Genomic DNA, 27,338 nt, shown 5'->3' with positions numbered 1-27,338 from the left:
CAATTTTGTTGTACTGTTGTACCAAATGTGATTGTATAAAGACAATAAAGCTCTATCTTATCTTAACCCAGTGCTTCTCAAATAGTGGGGCGCGCCCCCAGGGGGGGGCACGAAGCGATGCCAGGGGGGGCGCGCGGTGGTGGCGGTTTTAGGCACAGGTTTGTCCGGTGCGCAAATTTAACGTGGGGGCAGCGGTGACAGCGGCTCAGTGCTTGGAAAATAATCTGGTCCACTATTCGGTTCCTATTGTCTGTTCTGTCTGTCCGCGGCTGCGCGAGTGAGAACGAAAGGGGAGGGGTGGTGTGGGCCCTGTCTGCCAGGGGAATCGGGGCACGCGGACCACTGCTACCGCTGCCTGTTGCCCAAGATCACCGCTGCCCTTAGATTCCTAAGCTCATGCTAACAATGTCATTCTTTATGAACTATTGTAGACATTTTGATGACGTGTCTTTATTTTCCATCCATGTTTTCTTTGTCTGCCTGTGGTTTAGTTGGTGTCAGACAGACATAAAGACAGCAGGTAATGCAGGAAAACAGCTGCACTTTTATGAGATCAGAAATAAACAATCCGTCATTTAGAAAAAAAAAATCAGCACGTTTTTACCTATTTCTTCAGACTAAAAACGTTAAATATATTGGTGCTGCTGTGTTAATGTTTCAGATCAATTTAGATTTAATATTATTTATTGATTGAATTATTTTTTTCAGCATCAAATGGTTCAGTTGGTCAAAATGTTTCTAGTTTAAATAAGGAATGACAGATTTTTTTTATTTCAGGTACTTTCAGCTTCTTTTCTGTTTTAGACTAGAACAGGGTTTCTGTGGCTAAATAAAGTTAATATTTGTTGAAAGTGGATTTATTTTGCTTTTTTCTTTTGTTAGTGTTAAAAGATACAATTTTAGGTATACAAATTTTATAGATACTGACCTGATGTATTGTCACCGCGCGAGTGTGTCTGTGTGTGTGTGTGTGTGGGGGGGGGGGGGGGGTCAGGGGGGGCGCGAAACATTTTCTTTTCCTAGGGGGGGCCTGGCAAAAAATAATTGAGAAGCACTGTCTTAACCTAATAGTATTTAATAAAACAACAAAAACATATAACTCTGCCAGAGTGTATCTTTTGCAACACTGCCAGTTCCAAGCCTTGACAAAGGGTATGTTTCTTGTTTTTCTATGCTGTCACGTCTAAGCACTGCTCTGTTTCCCCTCTGCCAGCTCTGTAGTAGGTAAATAGATCATGAAGATCTCCTGTGACTGTCCCATCGTTTTTGAGAGATTATTTATTTTTACAGAATGGTCCTATTCTCTGAACTAGCACTTTGTTGACGGTCCCTTGGCAGGCGTGTCGCTGCTGTTTCTCCATTTACAGCTGGAAGAGAACAATTCCACGTGTGAGTTAAAGTGTTGTGTTGTGAGTTAAAGTGTTGTGTTGTGAGACATATTTATTTTGTGTTGTGTTTGGAAATCTGAAGTCTTGTCTTGTGACCCTTCTGGGCCACCGTAGGGATGTACCCGAGGAAGTTAAACACAACTCGTTTACACCAGGGTCCTCGTTCATCTTATTTTGTGTTATCCATCCATCCATCCATCTTCCTCCGCTTATCCGGGACCGGGTCGCGGGGGCAGCAGTCTTAGCAGAGATGCCCAGACTTCCCTCGCCCCAGCCACTTCCTCCAGGTCCTCTGGGGGGACCCCGAGGCGTTCCCAGGCCAGCCGGGGGCTCCGCCCAGTGCAACATGCCCGGAACACCTCTCCAGGGAGGCGTCCAGGAGGCATCCTTGAGTTTTCCTTCTCTCTGTTGTGTGCTCTGTTCTCATGTTCCTTTTTTCCAGGGTCTTCAAAACTTTGGCTTGTCCAGCATTTTAGGCAGCAGACAGGAGAAGTTGTGTCCTGCTTTTTCTGGCTTAGATGATGAAGACAACGACAAAGACGAGCTGTCACAAACAGAGGTGCGTTCCGTTTCTTTTGCTATGAAAAATCAAAGTTCCTTACAGACCTGGACTCCGTCTTTGCTCCGTCTTTCTCACAGCTGAGTGATTGTGAATCAGACGATCCACTTAAGGACCGTCATCTGGAACTGGCTCATCTTGGAGGAGGTCTGCAGTACAAGGTAGACCTTTTTACACCTTTAGTCTTCTGTATTGTGTGTTTCCTGATACTGATTCAGAAAGCTTTGCGCCTCCATTTGCATGTTTTTTTGTGGCAGGACAGTGAAGGCAGCGCTTAAGCTCCAGCTGAAGAGAGGAGTTTGGCTGTAAAAGGACAGCAGAAACACCAAGAACCGCGTTACCACTCATTCATTTTGTTATACATTCGTACTAACCTTATGATTTTATTTCCAGTGCATGATCTGTTAGTTATGGCATGCTAAGACCCCCCCCTACCTTGCCGTCTGTTCATGGACATCCCCCCTCATCCCCCCCCCCCCCCCCCCCCTCCCTTCCAGAGCTTGCACTGGCGCTGCAGAAGGCTTGGTTGTGTGCTTGTGCAATCCACACACTACTTGGTCTTGGTTGTGTTTTTGAATATCCGTCAGTCTGCCTCAGCTTCTGAGACTGTGTAGTTCTCTCTCGTTTCCCACGCTTCACCGTTTTTATGTTAGAAAACTTTCTCACCACTGAGTGAATTGTGTGTGTGTGTCAATGCAGGAGTCTGAGACCAGTAAAAACATTGAGGAGGCTCATTCCTCATTGGATGTCAAGGTAATCTGGACTCTACTACCAAGTCATACATTCAACTCTTTGACAGTGTAACTTTTAAACCGATTGAAATGTTGTGACTAGGAGCTGTCACAGAAGGTTCTGGACATCAGCGACCTGTCTGGAACCATGAGCCCAGTGGACAGAGAGGAAAGAGTGGGAACGGGAGAAGAAGAAGGCAGAGGAAGAGCAGCGCTCCAGGCCGGTATTCTGTTGTTTTAAGGTCTCTGTGGAAATGGAGATAGAGATCGCTTTCACTATGATAGAAATGTATCCCCAGTTAACCCTTTCTTTATAGCCCTCTGATCATCTTTGGATCTGCTTTCAAAGTGTTCCCAGTGGTCTTTTCATGATGATGATGCTGTTTTTAGACATAATCCAGAAACCTGTGTTGTTTTCTAGGACATAGTGAGACATGGCATAAACTTTCATAGTTATGCTGATGACACCCAGTTATATGTGGCTGTGTCTCCTGATGACATGGGACCCATTGATGACCTTTTAAGTTGTGTTTTAGATATTGAAACATGGATGGGAGAGAACTTCTTAAAGCTAAATCAAGACAAAACTGACATTTTAATTGTTGGTCCTGAAGCTGAGAGAGAAAGGGTCCAATCCTATTTATCAACTTTTAATCTGAATGTGTGCAATAAAGTAAAAAACCTCAGTGTGATTTTAGATGCAGATCCTAACTTTGAAGCACACGCAAACCAAGTTACAAAGACTGCATTTTATCATCTTAGAAATATTGCTCGAGTGAGACCCTTTCTCTCACAAGCCAGTGCTGAAATATTAATCCATGCTTTTATAACTTCTTGGATAGACTATTGTAATGCTCTTCTTTCTGGTGCTAAGAGAAATACTATAAACCCGCTGCAGCTTGTTCAAAACTCAGCTGCACGCCTTTTAACCAGAACCAGAAAGAAGGAGCACATTACTCCAATTTTGAAGTCTTTGCACTGGCTCCCTGTCAGCTTTAGGATCGATTTTAAGGTTCTTTTATTAGTTTATAAAAGTTTACATGGAACTGGATCCTCATTTTTATCAGATTTACTTTTAGTCTATGACCCTCCCAGAGCCCCTCAGGTCCACAGGTGCAGGTCTGCTAGTGGTCCCAAAGGTCAGAACTAAAATTCACGGCGAGGCCTCCTTTCAGCACTGTGGGCCTCGCCTGTGGAACAGCCTGCCTGAGGACGTGAGGGCTTCAGCCACTGTGGAGGTTTTCAAGAAAAAACTTAAGACACATCTTTTTAGTAAAGCTTTTACATAGTTTTTACTTGTCCACATGTTTATTTGATTTTATAAATTTTTATTTTAAAGGAGGGATGTGTATGTGTTGGGTTTTTGCGTGTTTTTATTAATTCATTTATTTTATTATTATTTGCTTTTATTATTGATTTGATTTGATTTGAAATGGTTTATTTCAAGCAATCAAATAGAAATAATACACAAAAACAATATAATCATCAGTTATACATTCATACAGTAACTAATCAAACTTAGGATAATTAGACATAATTAATAAATATTGCTTGAAAGGGAGTGGAAGGAAGCGAATTTATATAATCCCACCCCGTTATACTATAACCATTTTATTACATGATTTATCAATATCCGGTTCCTAGGTTTTATCAGACAGAATTAATAATCATAAGGTATCAATAAAGCACATGCCAAAGATGAATTACTTAAGTACTACGTCAAAAATAACTATTTTAGAAATCAACATGGCAAATGCAGCATCTGAAATATATGCAAATTATGTTACTTTTAAAAGTCATGCTTTAAAACATAATACTATATCAGTAAAATAGACACAACACTGTTTCAGGAATTTTCATAGCAAAAATTTCATCAAGTATCAAAAGTTAAAAACATGTGCAAAATTATGCTACATTAGGAAAGATTTTTGAATCAATTTATCAATTTTAGGAGCTAGTGAAGTAATATCATCAAAAGTCAATCAATTTAACAATTTTCAAAGGTGATTAATCAATTGTTTTACTCTTTTTGTATTTTTTTTTTTTTGTATTTTTATTTTATTTTTTTTATATAATAAAGTAATGCTGTGGGGGAAAAATAAAAAGGGTCCATAAACTGTCGAATTGTCCAAGGTTGGCATTTCTTCTTTTACTGATAACAGCCGATTTTCTGGGTTTAAACAGTTAATAGTTTTCTTCCATGTTATGTCTGCAGACATTAGATTCAGGTCCATATCCTTCTTCAGCTGATATCAACTGCGGTGAAAGTTGAGGTCAAGTTGTCTGCATGTCAGAACTCTGCTGTTATTCAGGTTACGTCAGACATACAGAGAAAGTTATGATTCCAGGTGTCATATTTCTTGAAATTATTTGGCTCTTTGATTTGTTACTCCACGTTGTTTCAGACAACCGTAATCAAGCACTTCTCAAAGTCCTTCATGGTGTTCACGACCAGAACCTTGGCCCGGTCCTCTGGACCGAGCGGTTTGACGTAAATCCTGCAGCCTTTAACCCAAGTGTTCTCAATCTGCTTACGCTTCCTGAGAAGCCGTGCATGTTTTGAGATTTCAGCATTCCTTCTGGTCAGATGGTCGTTCAGATAAGCAGCCGAACCTTTCAGTTGTTTCCTTTGGTTCATCAAAGCTAGCTTGTGTTTGTGATTCACAAACCTGATGAGGATCGCTGGTTTATCCGTCTCCTTTCTCCTGGAGAGCAGGTGGCAGGTCTCGATGGTATTGAGATCCAGGGAAATCCCTTTAGATGTGAGAAATGAAAGTATTTGCTGCTCCAGCGACGCTGCACCGAACTCCGTATTAGAACTGCTAGCTACGCTAGCATTAGCAGTGCTAGCTCCAGCTGCATTTAGCTTCGCTCGAGGCTTGATTGGTACTCCAGTGAGAATGACATTATTCATCCTTACTTGCTGTTCCACATCGTCCAGTCTTTTCTCCAGAATCTCGACCCGGTTTTCTCGCTGCTCGTTTTGAGCCCGAAATCTTCGGAACTCTTCCATCATCTCCCAGAGCGGTGTTAGCTTAGCCGACACTTGATCCATAAAACTTTTCAGCGTTTCTTGAATAATGTCAAGAGACTTTTTGAGCTCTTCATATTCCTGGGGTTTCTTCGGGGGCATGGTCAGCTATCTTTTTTGGAGAAAATCAACTTTTTAAGTAATTTGAAGATAGTTGTATTCGCAGAGAGGCACGCCACGCGTCCTGCCCGTAACCCGGAACTGGATTATTACATTCTTTTTACTTTGTTTATTATTTTAACTATTATATATATATTTTTATCTTATTTGTTTTATTCTTTCTTTGGGAAACACTTTGAGATGCTATGAAGCATGAAAAGCGCTAAATGAATAAAGTTTAATTTGAATTTGAATAGTTTCTGCAGAGCGACAGGAGTTCATTGAAAAGTTCATTGAAAAGGGGGGCCGTTGATGCGGAGCAAGCCCGCGCCCCCCTCCCATCACCCCTAACTGAGAGCTGTCTGTTTTCACTATTGACTGTATAGCAGAACTGGACGGACTGCGTGTGACGTCATCCGTGCAACCCACCTTACTTCTGGTTCCAGCCAAGTTTAGTCATGTCAGTCGCCGTTTCCCGCTATACGTCTGTCGCCATGTTGGAACCAGATGTCCTCAGTAATCCTTGATTGAGATGTCGATCTGAGGCCGTTGGAGGGCTGCGTCCTTCAAGGGCCGCGGTCTTCCCGGGCGCCGTTGGTCGGGTCCTTCGTCGAGCGGGTAGGTCTGATGGTAACTGCTGTGAATTTGGACAAGTCTAGCCTTTAGATAATTCCAGCCATTACATTGGTAAATGTCCTGTCGCCTAGCAACTGGGAGTCCTAAACAGAAAGCAGTCGTGAACCAGGCATGGAGCTCAAAGTTTTCCTGGCTTATTTGATCCAACTTTTCATCTTGGAGGTTTTAAATATAAAAAGGCGTAATTATTTCCGTCTCCAGGTCCCGCTTCACAGCCCGCCATTGCTGTCAGAAAATCTCTGGGTTCGGCCGCAATGCATCTTGGGAAATGGACAGCATAGAAAAATACACCGGACCAATTCTTAAAATCATGAAAAAGAAGGCCGTATTCGTTGGCCGCATTGGTAGGAGTCGTCGAGTTTGGACAGCACTTGTGGCGGCGCCGTGACTTCAGCAGCCTTTAAATGCAGCCCAGGAAGAACGCTGCCCTCCAGTCTGGACTCAGCATGGTCTACATTTCCAATGCCACCACTCTCCAATCAGGATTGAGCATGTCAGAAGGCCACACCCCAAGCATTGAAGGCGAATTCGGGAGAATCTGTTAAATGCTTCAAACGTTCACCGTGAGGCCACCTGCTTTAATTGAGGATTGATCTGATTGCTGCTCCCAGGGGGGAGGGGTCACTCAGTCCAGTTCTTTTATACCGTCGATGGTTTACACCAGGGGTTCTCAAAATGTGGCCTGGGGGCCAATGGCGACCCACGGTAAGATTTTGTGTGGCCCTCAATAAAAGAGAGCCAGAGCAGGTTCCTTTGAGGAAAAACGTGTTGGCGAGCAGAAAAGGCGTTTTCAAGCTAAGTGGACAAATGCTTACTTTGTGGTACTTCATGGATAAAGCCCAGTGTCTGATGTGCAAGCAGGTAAATGCAACGCTTAAAGAATTCAATATAAATATTCACTGTGTTACAAATCATAAAAACACTAAGACAAATGTACCGGCGAGGAGTACAGCAATAAGCTCCAACAACTACAACGGGGCTATGCTGCACAGCAAAAATGGCTGAATCCAGTGAAGATGTGACAGAAGCTGATAGCTACTTTGAGGCTTTGGCCCAGCAAACTAAGCCCTTCAGTGACGGGGAGTTTGTAAAAGAATGTATGCTGAAAGCAGCTGACATTGTTTGTCCAGAGCAAAAGAAAGTCTGTCAAATGATACAAATACTAGACGAGTAGAAAACATCTGGAGGACTAATTCGATTTCAGCTGTTCTAAAGGAAATGTAGAAGTTCTACAAAGTTGAACATTTCTCGGCTGGAACATTTACTTTAGATAATGCTCTGTTCGGTTTTATTTTAAGTTGACATGTTCAAATTGTTGTGCTTTTGAAAATGCTGAACGTTCTGCCCTCTTTGTTTTGCTTCTTTTTAGGCACATTTTGAGCTGAGACCAAGAGCCTCCCATCCAGAACATTGACCGACTCGTTCTCCATCAGGCCAGCCCAACCCCGTCTCAGTCCTCCCTGTCCGAGCCCCATGTCCTCCATCCGCAGAAGGCCCACAGCTTCCTGCAGAGGCCTGAAACATCTCGAGGCCGACCGGCCAGGAATGTAGAGGAGAGCTCTTTCAAAAAACAAGAGAGCCGCGAAGAAGTGGAGCCAAGGATTAGCCAGAAGAAAACCAGCATGGGAAAGAAAGAAGACTGCAAGATGGCGGAGAACAGAGAGACAAGTTTTAGAGAAAGGAAAGAGTCTTGAGAGGAGAAGGAGGGACGCAGAGCTAGTGGTAGAGGAGGAGAAGGAGCCCATGTTGAAGGAAGAGGAGAAGAGGATGCATCTCCTCAAGGAGGAGCTAGCCAGAGAAGAGCAGCAAGAAGAGAGGAAGCTGAGGCTAGAAAGTGATGAAAGGTTTAGGTGTGCCATGATGTCCGCTGTTACGTCCATTCAGGTCAGACTCAACCGTTCTCTGTCGTGAAAGTGCTCACTCTGGGTGTTTTTGTGCCCAGGACTCTGCAACTCCTGTTCCACAGGAGAGAGGGGGAGGCGAGGTTGAAAGAGGAGAGCAGCCGAACACTGGAGGAGCTCAGGGAGGACAGGCAGAAGCAGCAACAGAAACTCAAGTGAGACTCAGACGTTTCACCGCACACGCGCAGTAACCAAACACGTCCAGAGGTTTAAACATGCCTCTGTTATGCTCCAAATCACAAAGATCACACCCTCAATAAGTCCCCAAAGACCCCCAAATCCAGGATCTGCACCCTCAGGCTCCGCCAGGGCCACAAATAAACTTTCACTTTAACCCCCCCTTTTTTTCAAATAACGTGTGTTTTCGTCCCATGAAGCGCATCAGGTGACAGAAAGCAGATGAGATGAGGGAAACTTTCTTCAAGTCGTTTGCAAATAGTAGCCGCCCGTTTCCCTCCGCCAGGCTTCTGACTATGGTGGCCGTTAGGGTCAAACAACCCGTCAGTTTTGGAGTTTACTGAAGCAGAACATCTTGACACGTTTTTGAGGCCGTGTACCACAGAAACATTAATCGAGTTTAGTCAGCGGAATTCATCCTCAAGGAGCAGGAGATTTGACGGTGGATTATTATCATTATTGTCTGTTATTGCTGAAAAGTCAAGGATTTTAGAAGCGCCAGACGGTCCAAAAATATGGTGAGAGTCACATAATTAGCACTGATTTAATTTGAATTTGTTATTTTGCACATTTCTGGCTGAGATGCTCCAACAACAATAAAATGAACGAAGTATGGTATTTTTTTAATGGCTGATGACATCACACCATCTACTACTACATTAGCGACATTGAAATGATCTGATGAGATTCATGGTGTCTTTTATTTTGAGAAGTCATGTGACCCTCTGTTTAAAATGATGAAATATTTTATGTTTAGAAAACAAAAACAATGTTTTTTATGCATAAACATCAACAGATCATTTCTATTTATCATAATTGTAAGAATAAGATAAATACTAAATGGCGCATAATAGTTTAGCACTTTTTTCCTAGGCTCAAAGCGCCTTACAGTCACAAACGGATTCACATTCTGATGGCGGCTTCACAGCCGAACTCTGGCGCCAACCTTCCACCAGAGGCAGGGTGGGGTTCAGTGTCTTGCCCAAGGACACTTCAATACACGAGGTGGCCAAGGTGGGAGTTGAACATCAGAGGTCGACCGCCCTACCTCTTATTTTTCTGAAGGGTGACGTGAGACTGTGGCTTCAAGGAATCAAGCCGTGTGGAGGTCTGCAGACCCCCGCCCTAAGCCCTCATAACTCTCTAAGTGTGGAGGTCTGCAGACCCCCGCCATAAACCCTTATAACTCTGGTGTGCTCAGGGAGGATAGGGAGGCCATGCTGATGGAGCTGTGCGCTGCTCTGGAGGAGGAACGAGCTGCGGCACGTGAGGAAGTGGAGGCTCGGAAGAAGCAGGACATGAGCGTTTGAAGGTGGAGGCAGAGGAGGAGCTGCAGGCAGAGGAGTCCAGACTCCGGAGGGAGGCGGAGCAGAAAATGAAAGCTGTACAACAGGAGGTGAATGAGTGTGAGGCTGGGAGTCAGATTCTTCTTTACTCTAGGCTAAAACTGAACCCAAACAGTCAGAGGGGGCGCTGGCATCATTGCCAAAACCAGGAGGTCCTGCTGCAGACTAAAGTATGTGTAAGAGGTTCACGTCTGCTCAGAGCAGAACCCCCTCCTCACCCTCTCTCCTGTCAGGCACTAGATCTGAAGAGGAGGAGAAGACGGCTGGAGGGAGAGGAAGTGGATTGCCAGGTCAGGGCAAGGCAAGTTTATTTGTATAGAACAATTCGTACACGAAGTAATTCAAGGTGCTTCACAAAACAGAAAATTGCATCAAAATCACGATACATCATAGAAATAATCAACGTGAAATTTACTTTAAAAGAAAAGAAAAAATTTGAAAATTGATTTAAAAATAAAGGAAGGAAAGGAAAGAGAAGTGCAGATAGGACCTTCCAGTCATATACACGGCTAAACAGAAATGTTTTAAGTCTAGATTTGAACATGAACACAGAAGAGGCCTGTCTTACGACTTCAGGGAGGCTGTTCCAGATTTTAGCTGCAGAATATTGAAACACTGATTCCCCTTGTTTAGTTCTGACTCTGGGAATCAACAGGAGGCCGGCCCCTGAGGTCCTCAGAGTACGAGATGGTTCATATGGCACTAACATGTCAGAGATGTACTTTGGTGCTCGGCCATGGAGAGACTTGTACACAAGCAGAGCTGCTTTGAAGTCTATTCTTTGAGGTACAGGGAGCCAGTGCAGAGACCTGAGCACAGGACTAATGTGATCATACTTCCTGGTTCTGGTCAGGACTCCAGCAGCAGCATTCTGGATGTAATGAAGCTGTTTTACAGCTCGTTTGGAGAGGCCGGTGAGCAGGCCGTTACAGTAGTCTAACCTACTGGAGACAAATGCATGGATAAGTATCTCCAGGTCTCGCTTTGAGATTATGTTTTTGATTTTGGCAATGTTTTTCAGGTGGTAAAATGCCGCTGATGTTACTGACTTGATATGGCTGTTAAAGTTCAGGTCAGAGTCCATGATTACCCCAAGATTTCTGACTTGATTTGAGGGTTTAAGAGACAGAGAATGAAGGTAGCTGTTGAGACTTTCTCTTTGTTTTTGTGGGCCAAAAATAATAACTTTGGTCTTGTTTGAGTTTAGCTGGAGAAAGTTGTTCTGCATCCACGCACTGATCTGTTGGAGGCAGTGGCCCATATTCACCTGTTGTCAGTGACACAGGTACTAACTTTACCCCATGTAATTCCAAACGCAGTTCGGCCATCCGCATTGCCTCACCCGTTCTGCTCAGACTTGACCCAGTGTGATCCGCGACCACGACCAGCTGAGAGAGGAGCTGCAAAGGGGGGAGGAGCAGACGGCCCAAGCCCGGGACCTCATCCACAGACTCCGAGAGGAGAGATATCGAGGCAGGGAGGAGGAGGATAAGCTGAAGGGGGAAATAGACAGAGCCAGGGAGGAGAGCCAAGGAGGACAAGGAGTGGCTGGAGGGCAAGGTGGCACTGCTGGAGGACAGATGCAACTGCCTGGGTCGCAGAGTCAGGTGCTGCACAGGTCTCTGAATCATCTTTGTCTCCCTCCCTAAAAGAGAAATTATTAACCCCTTGATGCCTGAATTTATTCACCGCAAGGTCATCATTGCTGTTTTTGCTTTTGAGTAGATGCTACCAGAAGATGAGTTTGGAGCAGAAGTGGTTTCATGCGTATTTGCATCGCGAGGCATCAAGGGTATAAAGAGTTGTGTGGTTGAGAATCCCACAATAAAGCAAAATGCTTCTTTTATGTCTTCAAGGCTTTACATAGTTTCTTCCTTTTAGTGAGCTGGAAAAGCTGGAAGCACCCAGCGCTCCTCCTAAACCAGAACCAAGCAAAAAGGAGGCAACAGCTCCCTCTAGTGACCAGACAGTGGTCTGCAGAGGCAGGCCAGAGACGAGGTACACGGGCAGGTACAGGAGCACGGATGAGCCACCTGGAATCAGATGAGAAGCTTAATTTTAGCCTTAAACACTGCTTAGTTTGAACAGAAATGGAATGAAATGATGACGGTGATGATGATGAGGTGTTGTCACCGTTTCTCAAACCTTCACGTGGGTTCGTCTCTATAAGGGTTCGGCAGTACATCTCCTCTCACGGAGCGTCCATCCAAAAGACCAAACTCTTCCTGGAGAAGGAGAGCAGCCGGCTGCAGGAGCGGCAGGCAGCTCTGCAGGCGGCCCAGGCCAGCTCGTCTCAAGGCCATCGTCTTCTGGGGGTCACAGAGGAGGTGATGAGAAGCCTTCAGCAGGTACGGAGGGGGGGGCGGAGTGGCTGACTGTAAACAAAGGCCTAAAGAGTTCCCTCCTGTTCCGCCCAGGAACAGGAGGGAACTCCTGGTTTGTATGTACCGTTTGTAGTAGTTTGTTAAATCTAGTCTGGGATCTTCTTCTTTATTTCTTTGATCAGTGCCCCATTGACCAGTAGCATCTCCACCATGAAAAGATAAAGAAACTGAATGTTTTCCTCTTTTTCTGCCAGGAATGCTCAAGTGTGGAAGTGGCTGGAACTTTGAGACCTGAATCAAATCCAGTTTGATTTGTAGGAGTGCATTTCATTCCATATTGGGAAGTGTTCATAAAGCAAACTTCACTAAGCCAAAGGAAAAGTCCTTTTCGTCAGGTACTATTTTGCAGAGTTTTTGAGGATGTGGAGCCAGTGAAATGTGTGCTCAAACACACAGCAAGAAAGAAAAATCTAGTCTGTGCTGCCCCTCAGAATAACAATAAAACCGCTAAGACACAAACTTAATTATGTTACCAGTGTAATTATAGACTAAAAGGCAGAATGTTGTAGATAGAAATAGAGGCTTTTGTCAAAAACTTCAAGGAAGTTTAAGGTTTTCTGGTTAATTCTGCATTTCTTCCCTCTCCTCCTTCCATCAGGGCATCCCACCGTCCCAGCCAAAGTCCTCTCCGTCCTCAGTGCCATTCGTCCCTCACACGCTGTGAGCCTCCCAGATCAACTCTGGAACTGGACCCCTCAGGGCGGCTCGAAACCCGCCCCTCCCATTAGCACAGGGCCCTCCAGACATCTCAGGTCTGCACCTTTGGATCTGCCGCTTCCCTCCAAACCACCTACCTACCCACCCACCCAACAACCTACCTACCTACCCACCCACCTACCCATCAACCTACCTACCTACCCACCTACCTACCCACCCACCTAACAACCTACCTACCTACCCACCCACCTACCTACCTACCCACCCACCCAACAACCTACCTACCTACCCACCCACCCAACAACCTACCTACCTACCCACCCAACAACCTACCTACTCACTCACCCAACTACCTACCTACCTACCCACCCAACAACCTACCTACTCACTCACCCAACTACCTACCTACCCACCCACCTACCTACCTACCCACCCAACAACCTACCAAAACCTACCCATCCACCTACCTACCCACCCACGTACCCAACAACCTACTTAACTACCCACCCACCTACCTACCTACCTACACACCCAACAACCTACCTATCCACCTCCGCTTCGCATCAGACGGTTCAGGCTTCCACCCACCTACCCAACAACCTACCTACCTAAACCACCCACCCAACAACCTTCCTACCGACGGACCTACCTACCTATCCACCTATCTCTACGGACAAATCGCTTTCCGGATGGAAAAATTGACTATAATTGGTGAACTTTCACTTTATTTTCTATATTTCACCATGATCGCTTTTTCTATGGACGCAGCTATCTTGTCTTCCCGACCCAATTGACCAATGATGGGACGTTTTAGTTGCTTTTGGATGCTGTTGCTTTTGTATGTACCGTTTGTAGTAGTTTGTTAAATCTGGTCTGGGATCTTCTTCTTTATTTCTTTGATCAGTGCCCCATTGACCAGGAGAAACCCCCCCCCCCCCCCCCCCCCTTGTAGATTTTTTTGATCTGACCGCAGAATAACCGACCACACTGATCAAAACTGAAACATTTGAATACATTCCTCTATGTAATTTTTATATTTCCTAATTATAATGATTTAGTTCAGTTTTGCTCAAAAAAATATTATTGACATTAATTATAGTTATTAAGTATTTGGTGGTTTGGTCCCACACTCCTTTAAAAAATAATGTTTACAATGTTTAATTTTGTTTGTATGTTTGTTTTGATATTTCCCAGATTACTAAGTATTGGTGTTAAAGAATTGATGTATTATGTTATAGAAAGAGAGTTTAAAGCAGATCCCATATTTTGCTGTAACTATAGTTTGAGAAAACAGTATTTCTAAAGCAGAAATGTTTCAAATAAATGAGGTACTTTTATAGAATATCATAGTTACTGGTGTTCTTTTTGCCATTTGGGGCTTTGATGTTACTATATTTTAGCAATTGTATGTTTTGCAGACTTAAGGAAAAGCTTAGATTGTAGGATTGTGTTACTTTTAGCAATTATCCAAATTCTTTTTTAGAACCAGCAAGTCCTTAATGCCGATTAAAACTAGGGGTTTGAATTTTGATGAATCATGATGCTCCAATTAGTCTTAGTTTCTTGATTAAGAAGTGAATAACTAGCTACCAGAATGTACCAGAATGCATCTAAGACCATGTACTTTTCAAAAATTTCGCCCCGCGGCCGCCATATCACTCAAAGAAAAGTTCAGGGATTTTATCTTTGCCCGGCTTTCATCCCTGGTTGATGCGTAGCCCCTGTCTATACAGTGAGCATGCAGGTAAAGTAATGCTATTGTAATTTGTTGCAAATATGCGTTTGGGATTGTATTAACAATCCAATCTTTTTACATTTTCACAAAAAATGCAAAACTTTACACAAAATTCTGTAAATAAGCTGATTGTTTTATTTTGCTATCCTTCAAAAAAGTTAATGACAGAGAGACGGGCGGACAGACGTTCCATTTGCTAAAAACTGCAGAAAGCTTTGCCTTAAACAAAAATATCAACCTGTAAACAAACATGAGAACAGCAAACATGCACTTTAGTCCTTTTCTATGTAAAATCAAGGATGTTTTTCACAAATATCACAATTTTATCTACTGGAATTAAAGAAAAAGTATTTTTATTTTCTCACTTTTTATATCTTCATTTTTCCACTGACACCTCTGAAGTTATACTTAACTCGGTGTTTTGGTCTCAGAATTTTTCTCACTCAAAGAAAGAATGATGCACTTAAGACGATGGTCGTCTAAAATAATATTTAATTTTTATATGTAAATGCTGCTCTCCTCAATTGTCAGGAGTAAAAAAACAACCTTACTGTGTCTGTGTGGCAACTAAAGACATGTATGTTCTTTCCAGTGGAAGGATCCACTATAAGGAGATGTACAAAGTTGTTCGCACTATCTCACCTCCTCTGGGCTTTGGAAAGAACTGCCCCCACAGGGTGGCATGCAAGGTTTGGTTCCCCCCATGTCCACCAACTCCCCTCAGCTTATTTCATGTGGGATCCTTCCTTGATCCCTCCTTTCTTTTCCGCCATCCCTGCTTGACCTTTGGGGTCGTCCTCCTCGGGTTAAAGACGTGACTGTAGTCTCGGGGTACTAAGACACAGGATGCCCCGTATCCTATCATAAACACATTTACTGCTAGATAAAAGCTTTGGGGAAAATGTTGAGGAATTTGAGGGAATTCTGTGTCTTCCTACCCTTTTGGATCTGGGGGTTCAGGTTGTGTGATCTAGTGAAGCTTCCTGCAGAGGTAAGTATGGATATTGGAACCAGATCCATTGAGGCTGTCATTCCTTTGCTCCTCCTGTCCACTGAGCTCCTGTTCCCCAGTTTCTATGCTCGGTTCTCGGCATAGAAAGGTTTTTATCTCTCCTGCTTAACTCTTTCCTTATGTGTGATGCCTGAAATAATCCTATCTCTTGTATCTCTTTCACTCTTGTCCCTTTATTTACCCCTCTACCCCTCCTGTGCTTCTTTCCTGCCCCATCCTTTGGGAATGCACCCTCCCAAATGCCTCTTTTCTTTTCCATGTTTTCCCTCTTCTCTCCTCCTCATCATCTTCATCTACATGGCTTCCTGGCACCCACAGTTGCCGCATCCATTACACTGACATGTATGAGATGTTGACCAACATGTCGCCACCTCTAGGCCTGGGCAAGAAATGCCCCTCCAAGGTGGCATATAAGGTAGACTAAACACTAGAGACAGCCACTGCTTTGTGATCTAACCCACAGAGAAATAGATTTTTGTCACACATTGGATAAGTAAAGCATCGTTTGTCTTGATGCACAACAGCTTGTTGGAGTGTTTGTCACTTATTTGCTCTTCATCCTGGCAGACGATGAAGGCGTCCTTATCTGTTTGCTTTTATTTGATAGAAGATTTTGATGGAAATGGAAATGAACGTGCTAAACATCTCCATGCTTGACTCTGTCTGTGATAGAAGCACTGGATTGTTTGATCTTGTCTTTCATTCCTCAGTCTGTTTTCCTGTCTGCATGTGCTTGCTGCTTCGGCCCAGTGCTGCGTTAGTGTTTGTTTTATGTGTGCATTAAACATCGAGCAGATATGTGCAGGTCTCTGTGCAGGCAATGCCACAAATGCCTCTTGTCCTTTCAGTTGGGTCAAAGAAAATGTGCTGAGTAGGTTTCAGTTATGAATAAAGACAATAAAGATCATTATTTTGGAGGGAAAAAAATGAGATGCAAACAACTGTTTTGCTGACAAATCGATACAAAAATATATGGAATATAGGAAGAAATTCCGAAAACATGAGCATTACTTCACAGTTAAATGAATTTCTTGTCATCTTTGTTTTTAAACCCTAACTGTGGTCCAAGTTCAGTTAGTGACCAACACCTCAAACAACATGTATTGAACGTTTGGGTGCATTTGCTTTAAGGACTCTGCTCACATTTGATCATTCAGCTCAGTTACTTTAAAAAATGTTTTAAATAATCAAAAACCTCAAAAAAGTCAGTGTGACTATTTTATAAACGTTTAATTGAAGTTTTTAACAAATTGAAAACAGATGGTTTGCTGCCTTTATCACTGAACATTTACTATCAAATTGATCTTATTTCAATCTTATTTTACTTAAACAATTTTGAGTTTCGAGTCATTTCTGGCCCTAATGTGTTAACCTTTCCTATCAGAGACTTGTTCTGATGAACATGCCTGTGGATGACGACATGAGCGTCCACTTCACATCCACCCTCATGGCGCTGATCCGCACCGCCCTCGAGATCAAGATTGCCAGAGGTTAGTGTGGACACCTTAAATTATTTGCATATTCACCTCTAAAAATGTGTTCCAGTGTGAGAACATGTCTTTCACACTTGGCTTTTAGGAGGAGAAGATAGAAACCAGATGGATCTGGATCTGCAGAAGGAGATCGGCGTTATTTGGCCTCATCTGTCCCAGAAGGCGTTGGACCTGCTGGTCCCGATTCACAAAGGTAACATCTTTGCAGACGTTCAGAACAATTAACTCACCACTGAAAAAGAATAGTTCTGATATGAAATAGTCTCATTCTTTTTTTCTTTTCTGTGCAGCAAGTGACATGACCATAGGGAAGATCTATGCTGCCATGATGATCATGGATTACTACAAACAAAACAAAGCCAAGAAGTTGCGACAGCAACTAGAGGAACAGGTATTTCCATTTTATTAAATTTTATATTGCAACTTTTATTTTCTCTTTTTTTAAGCATCTGGTTGTTTTAACAGACTTATCTAGAAGTCCATGACAACTCAGTCATGACGGACAAGGAGGAAACACCAGATTAGCGCTCAGGTTTTCTGGATAACAGAAAAAATCTATTATATAATTTAATTTAGAACAGCTTTACCCAAAGTTGCAGCAAGACATGACAAAAATCAAATGAGAAAACCAGTAAAGCTTTTACAAAAAGGGCTTTTGAAAAAACATTCCATTCTATGGTAATCCATAGGATAATAATAAATAATGAATAATAATGAGAAGCCCAGAAGGCTTCTTAAACGGAATCTTTTCATAAAACAAAGAGTCGCTGAGAGGCTGACGCTGGGTCTGATTGTTGAATGAAACTCTCAAACAAATCATGAAGCACAATGAAGTTCGTATTTTGAACTTTTAATAGTGAAAGGGGTAATTAAATCCACTTATTATAACATGATAGAAAAAAGCAAAGAATCAAGAAAAAACACACAAAAAGGTGAGTTAAATCTACTTGATGTTTCCACCAGGTGATTACCGCCAATAATACTATAATCCAAACAAAATAAATATTCAATCCCCATAATAAAGACCTAACTTAATTCATGGCACCTACAGTCAAAGTGTTTCATTATTAGAATACGCTCAAAGCACATTTTCTGATCCTCTGCTGCAGAACAGTGTCTGTTCAAAGTTCTTAAAGTGTATAATTGCAAAGACATTTTTATGTGATTCTACACCAATGTTTGTATTTGCTGGTAGCACCAAAGGTGCTCTAAGTGCTACAATTGACCTACTTGTATTAATAATCCAATTAAATCTGCGGCAGCAGGAGGATCTGAATCAACACGAAGTGTATTTTATTTTGAAAGGAGCTTGTATTTGCTGATGTGAAACGTAAAAGAAAAAATACAACAATTCAATGATTGTAAACTAGCTAGTTTACAATCTAGTAAAACAGCTACAATTTGTGGATGAATACCTTAAGGGCCACAAAAGTATAAATAAAGGTGAAGTGGGAATCTGCAGCTCTCACTCGTGTAAGAAACTGGTCCGATTGGTCCTTTGAAAGTCGCAGACCCCGGCCCTAAAAAGAAGAAATGGCTTAACCTCTTAGGACTCAAGCTAATATTTGAGCTAACCTTCCGCCCATGTGGGGCCCAGTTACATAGAATTAACTGCTGTGAGAATATAAGCCAAAATGTCAGGTCTGCAGAGGTTAAAGGCAAATAGAGCCACGAAGCAAAACTGCAATTTCTATCTACAAAGACATGGGTTTGAGCCGACTGTTAGTTTTTAAATCAACTGGTGAGATTTGTGGGTCTGGATTGGACTGATGTTCACGTCCTGCACAAAAACACAAACCAGACCTTTTCCTAATTATCTTTTACCTTTTTAAGAGTGCTGACCGTCCCAATTTTGCTTGACAATGGCATTGTCGTCCATCCATCCTATTGACCTGTCAGCTCTGAGCTACACGAGTCAGCTTTAGGTTTGTCAAAGACATGAAAAACGGAGCAAGTTCTGCAGCTTTTATAGTTCTTCTCAACAGTATGTCTGGCAAAGAGTGAACGCCTGCAAATATCTGTGAGTCAATAAAGGTTTTTTTTGTTTTGAATTGCGTCTAAGGGTTTGATCAAGCAGCAACTAAGAAACTTTCTGCCTTCATGATATGTTGAGTCAAAACAAACAAAACTAGGATGGATTTCTCTTTTTCCTCTCATAGAAACACGCTCCCATGTTCCAGCGAATGGATGCATCTTCTCTTCCTCAAGAAATCCTATGCAATGTGAAGTCTCTGTCGTTCCTCGGGCACAGCGCTGGATCTGCTCTGTAAATTCTCACCTTTTATTCTCCTAACTGCTGTTTTCACCTCTGGTGTTTGGTTTTTTCTGCTGCAAGATGTCCCACCCTGTTCTTGTTTTGTGCCCACAGCACCAGAGGAGGGTTTGTGGCGCTCAGCCCAGTTTCCCCCCAGGAAATGTTTGTGCAGCAGTTGCCCTGCTCCCGGCAGGAGAAGGAGGAAGAAGAGGATGCGGACTACCGTTCCCCCTACCACCCCTACCGCCACCGTCTTCACTACCATCAACATTTGCACACGCTGGTGAATCCCTCGCTGCTTTTTGTCCGCATCACTCCATTTTGATCCTAAATGCAGCCTCCACCTGTGCAGGTGCCAGAGGTAGTGCAGTACAACCAACTGATGCAGCAGACACTCAGTAAATCACCTCAGCGCACTGCATCAGTTAGAGCATCTTCCATGCCGAGACTGGCTATTGACCCGCAGGTAATTCAGAATGATCACCTTCATAATTTCTTTTATGCAGCGAGTAACACTATGAAAAGGAGAAATTCAGAAGTTCTCATCTTCTCCAGGTTCGTCTATCGCCCTGATAGTTGCTGCCGGCAGCAATGGAACTAAATGATTGGATCAAACGGCAGCAGTGAAGGGAATGTGACCAATATTTCTGTCTGTTTCTTATGCATGAAGCCCGGGTTGTCCGCAGACACCAAGTCCATGAAACGTTCCTTCTCCACCATCGGAGACCAGTGTGTGAACGGCCTCTGGCAGGAGCAGCACTCTCTGGAAAGAATAAGTCCAGACGCCGCCTACAGACCCCGGCAGAGGAGCTTTAGAGGTCAGTTCCCTCTTTTTCTGACCCGTTAACCACTTGACCATCATAATGGTTAGATACTTCTGCAGACGGAGGTTTGATGGTTACAGTAAAAACTCAGCTTTAGTCAGAATCATCAGTTTTAGGCTGACATGGAAACTCTACAACAGCTCGAGTGACGTTATCTTTTAGGGACATGCTCTGCACTTAATTCAATTCAATTCAGTTTTATTTGTATAGCCCAAAATCACAACAACAGTCGTCTCGATGGGCTTCGAAGTAAAACATGAAATCAAAAGGATCACGAATACAAAGAGTTCAATAGAAAAATACTAAAATGAACTAACAAACTGACTAAGCTATACTGGCATCCCTGCCCTTAGACCCCCCTTCGCGGTAAGGAAAAACTCCCAAAAAAATGGATTCTGGAAAAAACGAAGAAACCTCAGGGGTGCCCACATGAAGGAGGGATCCTCCCCCAGGACGGACAGGCGATGTACCAGAACTCTTAGAGAAGAATTAACTTATCTAAATCTACAACTACATATATAAAGTCCAGCAGACGAGCTTCATCCAGCTGTGGTTGTGGGGACAGTCAAAGGCGCGAGTCGAGCCAGAGACAGGATCCACAGCCAGGTGTAGGATCAGGAGCAGAGGCGAGGTAAACGGTCAGGAACTGGAGCACGGATGAAACAACTGGAGTCTGGAAGCACTCCCACTCCGCAGGAGGGGAGAGGGAAAGACGGACAATACATGAATCACTGTACCAAACAGAAGCATGGAGAACTAAATGATAAATTATGATCAAGAATAGAGGAGAGGAAGGGTAGAAGTAGAAGAGAAAAGAGGACAGAACCCCAGTGCACCATAGTTACCCCAGCTTCAACTTCTAGCAGCCTTTTAAAAGAAATAGTTATTATTAAGTTTAATTTAAACAAATTAACATTAAGTTAAATAATCTCTGAATACTAACTAGTCTGACAATAATCCTGTCCACAGAGGAATGTTTTCAGTCTAGCTTTGAATGTAGAAACTGAGTCGGCCTCTCTTCCATGAGCTGGGAGTTTATTCCATAAGACAGGGGCTTGGTGGCTAAACGCTCTACCTCCAACCGTACTTTTACTAATTCTAGGAACCACAAGCAGTCCTGCATTTAGTGAGTGAAGTGTTCTGATTGGTTGGTAAGGGACTATGAGGTCCTTAATATAGGACGGGGCCATTCCATGTAAGGCCTTATAGGTTAACAGGAGGATCTTGAACTTGATTCTGGAATCAACTGGGAGCCAATGGAGCGAAACCAACACAGGAGTGATGTGATCTCTTCTGCTGGTTCCAGCTAACAATCTAGCTGCTGCGTTCTGAACAAGCTGGACACTTCTTAAGGAACTCTTAGGACACGCTGCTAACAAGGAGTTACAGTAATCCAGCCTCGACGTAACAAATGCATGGATGAGTTTTTCAACATCACTCTTAGAAAGTAGATTTCTGATCTTAGCAATATTCCGCAGGTGAAAAAAGGCAGTTCTACACGCCTGAGATATGTGAGCCTTAAATGATAAATCCTGGTCAAATAAAACCCCGAGGTTTCTAACTGTGGAATTGGGGGCTATACTTATGCCATCCAGGGAGACTATCTGAGCAGACAGAGCATCTCTGAGGTTTTTAGGACCAAGTATAATGACCTCAGTTTTTTCTGGGTTCAAGAGGAGGTCATTGATTGTCATCCAGGTCTTGATGTCACTGATGCAGGCATTCAGTTTCTCTATCTGGTCATTCTGGTCAGGCTTCATGGATAAATACAACTGCGTATCGTCGGCATAACAATGAAAATTAATGCTGTGTTTCCTGATTATGTTTCCTAGGGGTAACATATAAAGCGTAAACAGGATGGGTCCCAAGACTGAGCCCTGTGGGACTCCATAGTTGACTCGAGTGCACTGAGAGGAATGGCCATTTACATTAACGAACTGATACCTATCGGACAGATAGGATTTAAACCACTGGAGAGCAGATCCTCTGATCCCTATGTCCTGCTCTAATCTATGGAGTAAAATACCGTGGTCGATAGTGTCAAAGGCTGCACTGAGATCTAACAGGACCAGAATAGAAAGTAGTCCCTTTTCTGAGGCCAATAACAAGTCATTAGAGACTCTAACTAGTGCAGTTTCCGTGCTGTGGTGAGGTCTAAACCCCGACTGAAAGTCTTCAAAGTGGCTGTTGTCCTGTAGGTCAGTGTTTTTCAACCTTTTTTGAGCCACGGCACACTTTAACCTTGACAAAAATCCCGCGGCACACCAGCATCCCAAAAAAAAAAAAAAAGCAGAAACTCATAGTCTGTTTTGATCTACAACACCCCCCCCCCCCCCCCCCCGGCAATCTGACGTGCATTTTTGTGATAATTGTGGCAGAAAAAGCAGGAAGTTGCAGATGTTTTTCTAAAAGATGTAATAAAAGTTAAGTTACATACAAACTGTATGTCGTTGTGTTTTCAAGACGCTGTCCCTTTAAGCCAATGCATCATGGGAGATGTAGTGTGAAAACTGCGAGAAAACGGCAGAAAGACTCGCGTCTCTGAGCTTCTTGGTTTTGTTCACTTGTTCCACGGTCTGATACCGGATTCTGTGGAAAGTTACACCGCTAAAGACGAGCTTTAGCTGGTGTTTTTGTCGGAACTGACTGAGTTATGAGCTAAATTGGAACAAGGAAGTGGAGACTTTAACCACTTCTGATTGGTCAGACTGATGACATGTGATTAAGCCTTCAAGAATGATTGGTGGAGTCGTGGAGACAGTAAAAGCTGCGGGACTTTTCCTTACACAGTTATAGCTGCAGCTATTTCGCGTTACCGTCATTCTTATCAAAATGTCTTTAATAGAATCAAATAAACACAACGAAAAAAGTATTTTATGATCGTTTATATTCCTAACTACTCAGTGTTTTATCAGGACCTGTTTGGATGAACAGAGAGCTGAAATCCTGGAGATGGGAAATGTTTTTAGATCAGTGAATGAGGGCAATTTTCCACGGCACACTTGACCATCTCCCACGGCACACTAGTGTGCCGCGGCACACTGGTTGAAAAACACTGCTGTAGGTGGCAGTAAAGCTGCTTAACTACAACTCTTTCATACTCATAAAATCACATCATAAAGAAAAAGGCTCAACCTTACATTTATGGCTTCTGCTTCTTTGTTTTTCCTCTCGTTTTCCATTCATAAAAACCTGTTTTACTTTATTTAATAATTCACGTCTCATGTGATTGTGTCAATGTTTGATAAATGGTGTTTATTTTTGAATCCTAGAGAGTTTGCACGTGTAGAACTGTCTTATTGCTCGAGCGATTTAATCATTACCCCAAAGCAAAACTGTTTTTAAAACATTTTCATTCATCTTTGACAAACAGATGATCCACAGCTGATCTTAGCCACACATTTAAGAAATGTGTACTAAGTCAGGTTTACTGGTGACATTGCACGTTTACATGTGATCATCTTTACCTCTAAACTGCTCCTATTTAATGTCTGTAGCCAAGCATAAATCAAAGAACATCCTCCAAACTACTAAAATGAATGTCATTTCCTACCATTACTTTTTTCTTATAAGCTGTTTTTGCTTCTTTGCCTTTTGTCTGCTCCCTTTGACGACCACCACAGTCCATCATCCATGTTCTCAATTCACGTATTCTGATTTTGGTTTTCGTTGGCTGGCCTTCCTGGTGCAACACTCTGCATTTGTCTGGACTTGGAACCGGCACACCAAAGCCATGGATTGTTTCTTGTGGTTGTTTTGCATAAAAGCTTGTTATTTTCCACAATCTCAGCAGCAACAACAGTTTAAACTCTTGTCTTAGTCTTTAAATTAAGATTTAAATGGTAAATGTCGTAGACTTAAATAGTTCTTACTACCTTCTTAAAAGGCACGGTAACACTTTATATTAAGATTCCTTAACAAGCTTTGTTAACACATTAACAAGCATTATAAATGAATTTATAGAGTGTTAGTAAGACATTTATTATTACAATAAGTCTAATAAGGTTTATTAAATCACTTAGTTAACACATTTAGAAGCATTATTATTACAATGTTTTTAAGATGCTAATGATGCATTTATTGATATTATAGGTTCCTGACAAATGTGTCAGTGTTAATAAGCTTAATAAGATTTATTAACAACCTTTGTTAACAAATTAAGAAGTATTATTATTGTTTGGGGTTCTAGTGAGACATTTAATAGCATTATTAGTTCTGCGTCTCCTGATTCACAGCGACTTGAAAAAAGAAATGCTCAGAAATCAATTTGGAGCTTAATTTTCTTTATAAATGTCCTCCATCATCAGACTCAAAATGCCACAAGAACATGTTAAAAACACAAAAAATACAGTTTTCATTGGAGGGGGTCTTTAAAAAAGAGGTTCTGATGCCATTTCTAAGCAGTTTCATTATCAGGAATGACACTTTTCAAATACTTAGTCACCCTCAAAGGTGTTAAAACTCTTTGGCAGTAAAGCAGATGACATTTTTCACAGACCAGCAGTTCTCTGCCTGAACTCTTGCTCTGTGTTTGACGTGCTGACAGGTGATCGCGTCGGTCAGTCCTGTCAACTCGGCCTCAGAAACTGGTACTCCACGTAACCGCCGCCAGCTTCCTCAGACACCTTCCCGCCCGCGGCCTCACATCTCCTACTCCCCTCTTGTCTGCCGAGCCTCCACCTCCCCCACCGCTCCAGCCCCCACAGAGGAACAAAGCCTCCCTCCCGATGGGCCCAGCGACTCCACAGAGACCCCCTGGAGGACTGACAAGGACAGCAGACCCCTGTCGGCGGGTCAGAGCTCCCCTGAAGGCGGCGGCTCAGCACCCAGCCACTCCTCTCCACACCGCTACACCTCAGAGCCCCACCTCCCGTTTCACAAGGAGTCCAGCCCAGCTGAAAGACAGGAGACCCTCACCTTTGAGACCGCCATCGCCACCACCCTGGGTCGGACACACGCCATAAGCTCCGCCCCTCAGCTCAGACGCTCATGGCAGGTTCCGAACGGGCATTTCCGTAAGCCCTTGGCTCAGGCCAACCCGGCTGACGGCAGTGAGTTGCTCAGTGACACTGATGAAGACGACCTCTGCTAAAACTCTGAGGACCTCAGAGAAGCTGGAGCTCTCAGCAACAGTAGCACCAACCTGAGGGCTGAGCAACGCCGCACTTCATCTGGACAAGTGACCCCGACGGACGGCGTCCGTGTGTCTGCATTGCAGCTGAAGGACGGCCGTATGTGGGAATGAAACCTGTTTACATAGGTGTGCTGTTAACAGAACATGTGCCAAATAAAGAGGCGGATCGTCCCATAACCCCCCCCAGCAACCCACAGTGTGACTGGTATTGATGGTGACAAAGTCCAGGATGTTCAGATCATTGAAAGTAGAGCATCTAAGTGATCATAGACTAATGAGATGAATGTATTCTGTTCCCATGAGGAAGCTGTTGTTGCTGTGCAGTTGTGTAAAAGCAGACATTTAACCCAAGCAGAAACCAGGAAAAGATTCTTGGACATTTCATTGTATTTGGCACACTTGAATGACACTAAATATGTTTCTGCACAGGATCTGAATCCTGATATTGATGGCTGGCTGAAGTTTGAGGAGAGAACGGAGGTTAACTCCAAATTCCTGTTATGTTCACAAATTTATTATTCATTGATTTGCACATTTACATTTTAGGCAGGTGTTTCATTTTTTTCCCGTTGCCCCTCTTGAGTTTATTATAAGGATTGATTCAGCGTCAGATGTAAAATATTCAGTCTGAATAAAATTAAATAAAACCATTTTTCTAAGTGAAATGCATTTTATTTTACATCCATTGGCCTCTGTGAATGAATGTGTAATAATTAGTGATTAGGCTACCATGCTGGCTAAGGCATTTTTTCCAACTGGGTAAAAAAAAAAAAAAAAAAAACTGTTTTTGCTTTTATATTACTGGGCCAGCCCACTTGGGATCAGACGCCTTGAATGCGGCTCCCTAACCAAAATGAGTTGGACACCCCTGTTCTAATACTTTTTTGGAAAAAAGGAATTAAAAAAAACAAACATTTTTTTGAAAAAAGAACAAAATGATACAACACTCCTCCACCCCACCAGGGGCCCTGCCTGTGACCCCATCCCCGGACAGCACCCCCCGCCCCAGACAAGCAGTAGATGGCAGAAGGGAAACAGATGCTTAGATGTGACATGGAATAGAAAAATAAGAAACACACCCTCCTCTTTTTTCCAGGCTTGGGACCGGCAGAGTGATCCAAAAGATACACTCTGGCAGAGTTATATGTTTAGATTAGATTAGATTAGATTAGATTAGATTCAACTTTATTGTCACTGCACATGTAGGTACAAGGCAACGAAATGCAGTTAGCATCTAACCAGAAGTGCAATAAGCAGTAAGTACAGAATAAAGGCCCGTACACACCGGGACGAATATTCGCCAGGCGTTATTCGCCAGCGTTTTTCGCCACGTTTTTTGTGTTCACACCCAGGCGATTTTCGCTGACGGTGAGCCGAGCGAACATGCAATTTCATTCCCTGACATTAGATGGCGCTTAATGTAAACAGAAATACTCCTGTACACAAGGTGGCGCTGCGCAACTTTACCCTTCTTAAAGTCGCTTTTCACTCAGAAGAAGATAGCAAGTATTTACGCGCTTGTCAGAATAATACAAAGAAAACATGAATATTTCAAGCATCAGTAGCTCCAACTGGTACTTGGTAAGGGGATATTTAAGAATGTCCGTCATTATTTCTTTGCGGCAGTGTTGACGCTACTTGGCGTCTATCTTCTTCGCTGGTATGTGTGCTCAGCAAGGCAGTTTTGTGTTTGAGCGCCCCCAAGTTGTGTTTTACTGTAACTTCAGAAGCTCCAGACACGTGTGCAAAAGCGCCATTCTCATTGGTCGAATAGATTTCGACGCGACGCGTCGAAAAAAAAAAACGAACCCGAGGCGTTTTTTGTTTTTTTTGACGCTTTGTCGCTTGGCGTTTTTTGCGTCGGTGTGCACACTCTCATTGGTGCCCTTTGTTTAGTCACGAGGCGTTAAACGTCGGCGAAAATCGCCGGCGAAATTCGTCCCGGTGTGAACAGGCCTTAAAGGTCTATAGTATGTA

General features: G+C 43.1%; 2 protein-coding genes across 12 annotated transcripts; both read left to right on the top strand.

The window, feature by feature from the left end:
* Window positions 1-1,338: 1,338 nt before the first annotated feature.
* LOC111947403 (uncharacterized) lies at window positions 1,339-14,251 on the top strand. 11 transcript variants are annotated; one of them, XM_078946400.1, is made up of 17 exons: window positions 1,345-1,389; window positions 1,503-1,947; window positions 2,028-2,108; window positions 2,647-2,700; window positions 2,782-2,902; window positions 6,195-6,426; window positions 7,814-8,294; window positions 8,387-8,500; window positions 9,396-9,630; window positions 9,724-10,038; window positions 10,102-10,169; window positions 11,188-11,486; window positions 11,594-11,660; window positions 11,750-11,878; window positions 12,039-12,216; window positions 12,447-12,587; window positions 12,851-14,251. In XM_078946400.1, exons 2-6 carry the CDS (start codon window positions 1,639-1,641, stop codon window positions 6,326-6,328), a joined length of 699 nt encoding a protein of 232 aa, XP_078802526.1. In that variant the 5' UTR covers window positions 1,345-1,389; window positions 1,503-1,638; the 3' UTR covers window positions 6,329-6,426; window positions 7,814-8,294; window positions 8,387-8,500; window positions 9,396-9,630; window positions 9,724-10,038; window positions 10,102-10,169; window positions 11,188-11,486; window positions 11,594-11,660; window positions 11,750-11,878; window positions 12,039-12,216; window positions 12,447-12,587; window positions 12,851-14,251. The 11 variants fall into 11 exon arrangements, with proteins under 11 accessions (XP_078802516.1, XP_078802523.1, XP_078802521.1 ...); XM_078946390.1 differs by having other exon boundaries at window positions 1,339-1,947; XM_078946397.1 differs by lacking the exons at window positions 6,195-6,426; window positions 10,102-10,169 and adding an exon at window positions 11,076-11,153 and having other exon boundaries at window positions 1,339-1,947; window positions 2,782-2,898; window positions 9,396-9,536; window positions 9,724-9,918; window positions 11,224-11,486.
* LOC111947402 (uncharacterized) lies at window positions 10,041-26,001 on the top strand. The gene is made up of 15 exons (XM_023954603.2): window positions 10,041-10,169; window positions 11,257-11,486; window positions 11,750-11,878; window positions 12,039-12,216; window positions 12,447-12,456; window positions 12,851-13,004; window positions 15,237-15,333; window positions 17,041-17,146; window positions 17,235-17,342; window positions 17,440-17,540; window positions 19,309-19,415; window positions 19,518-19,686; window positions 19,756-19,869; window positions 20,074-20,221; window positions 24,774-26,001. The coding sequence occupies exons 1-15, from the start codon at window positions 10,041-10,043 to the stop codon at window positions 24,827-24,829; spliced, it is 1,836 nt and encodes a 611-aa protein (XP_023810371.2). The 3' UTR covers window positions 24,830-26,001.
* Window positions 26,002-27,338: the final 1,337 nt, after the last annotated feature.

The sequence above is a fragment of the Oryzias latipes genome, chromosome 4 (assembly GCF_053564925.1).
Source record: "Oryzias latipes strain Hd-rR chromosome 4, Olatipes_Hd-rR_3.1".
NCBI classification, from domain to species: Eukaryota; Metazoa; Chordata; class Actinopteri; order Beloniformes; family Adrianichthyidae; genus Oryzias; species Oryzias latipes.
The sequence above is the reverse complement of the archived record's forward strand: the minus strand, read 5'-3'. Positions and strand labels throughout refer to the sequence as shown.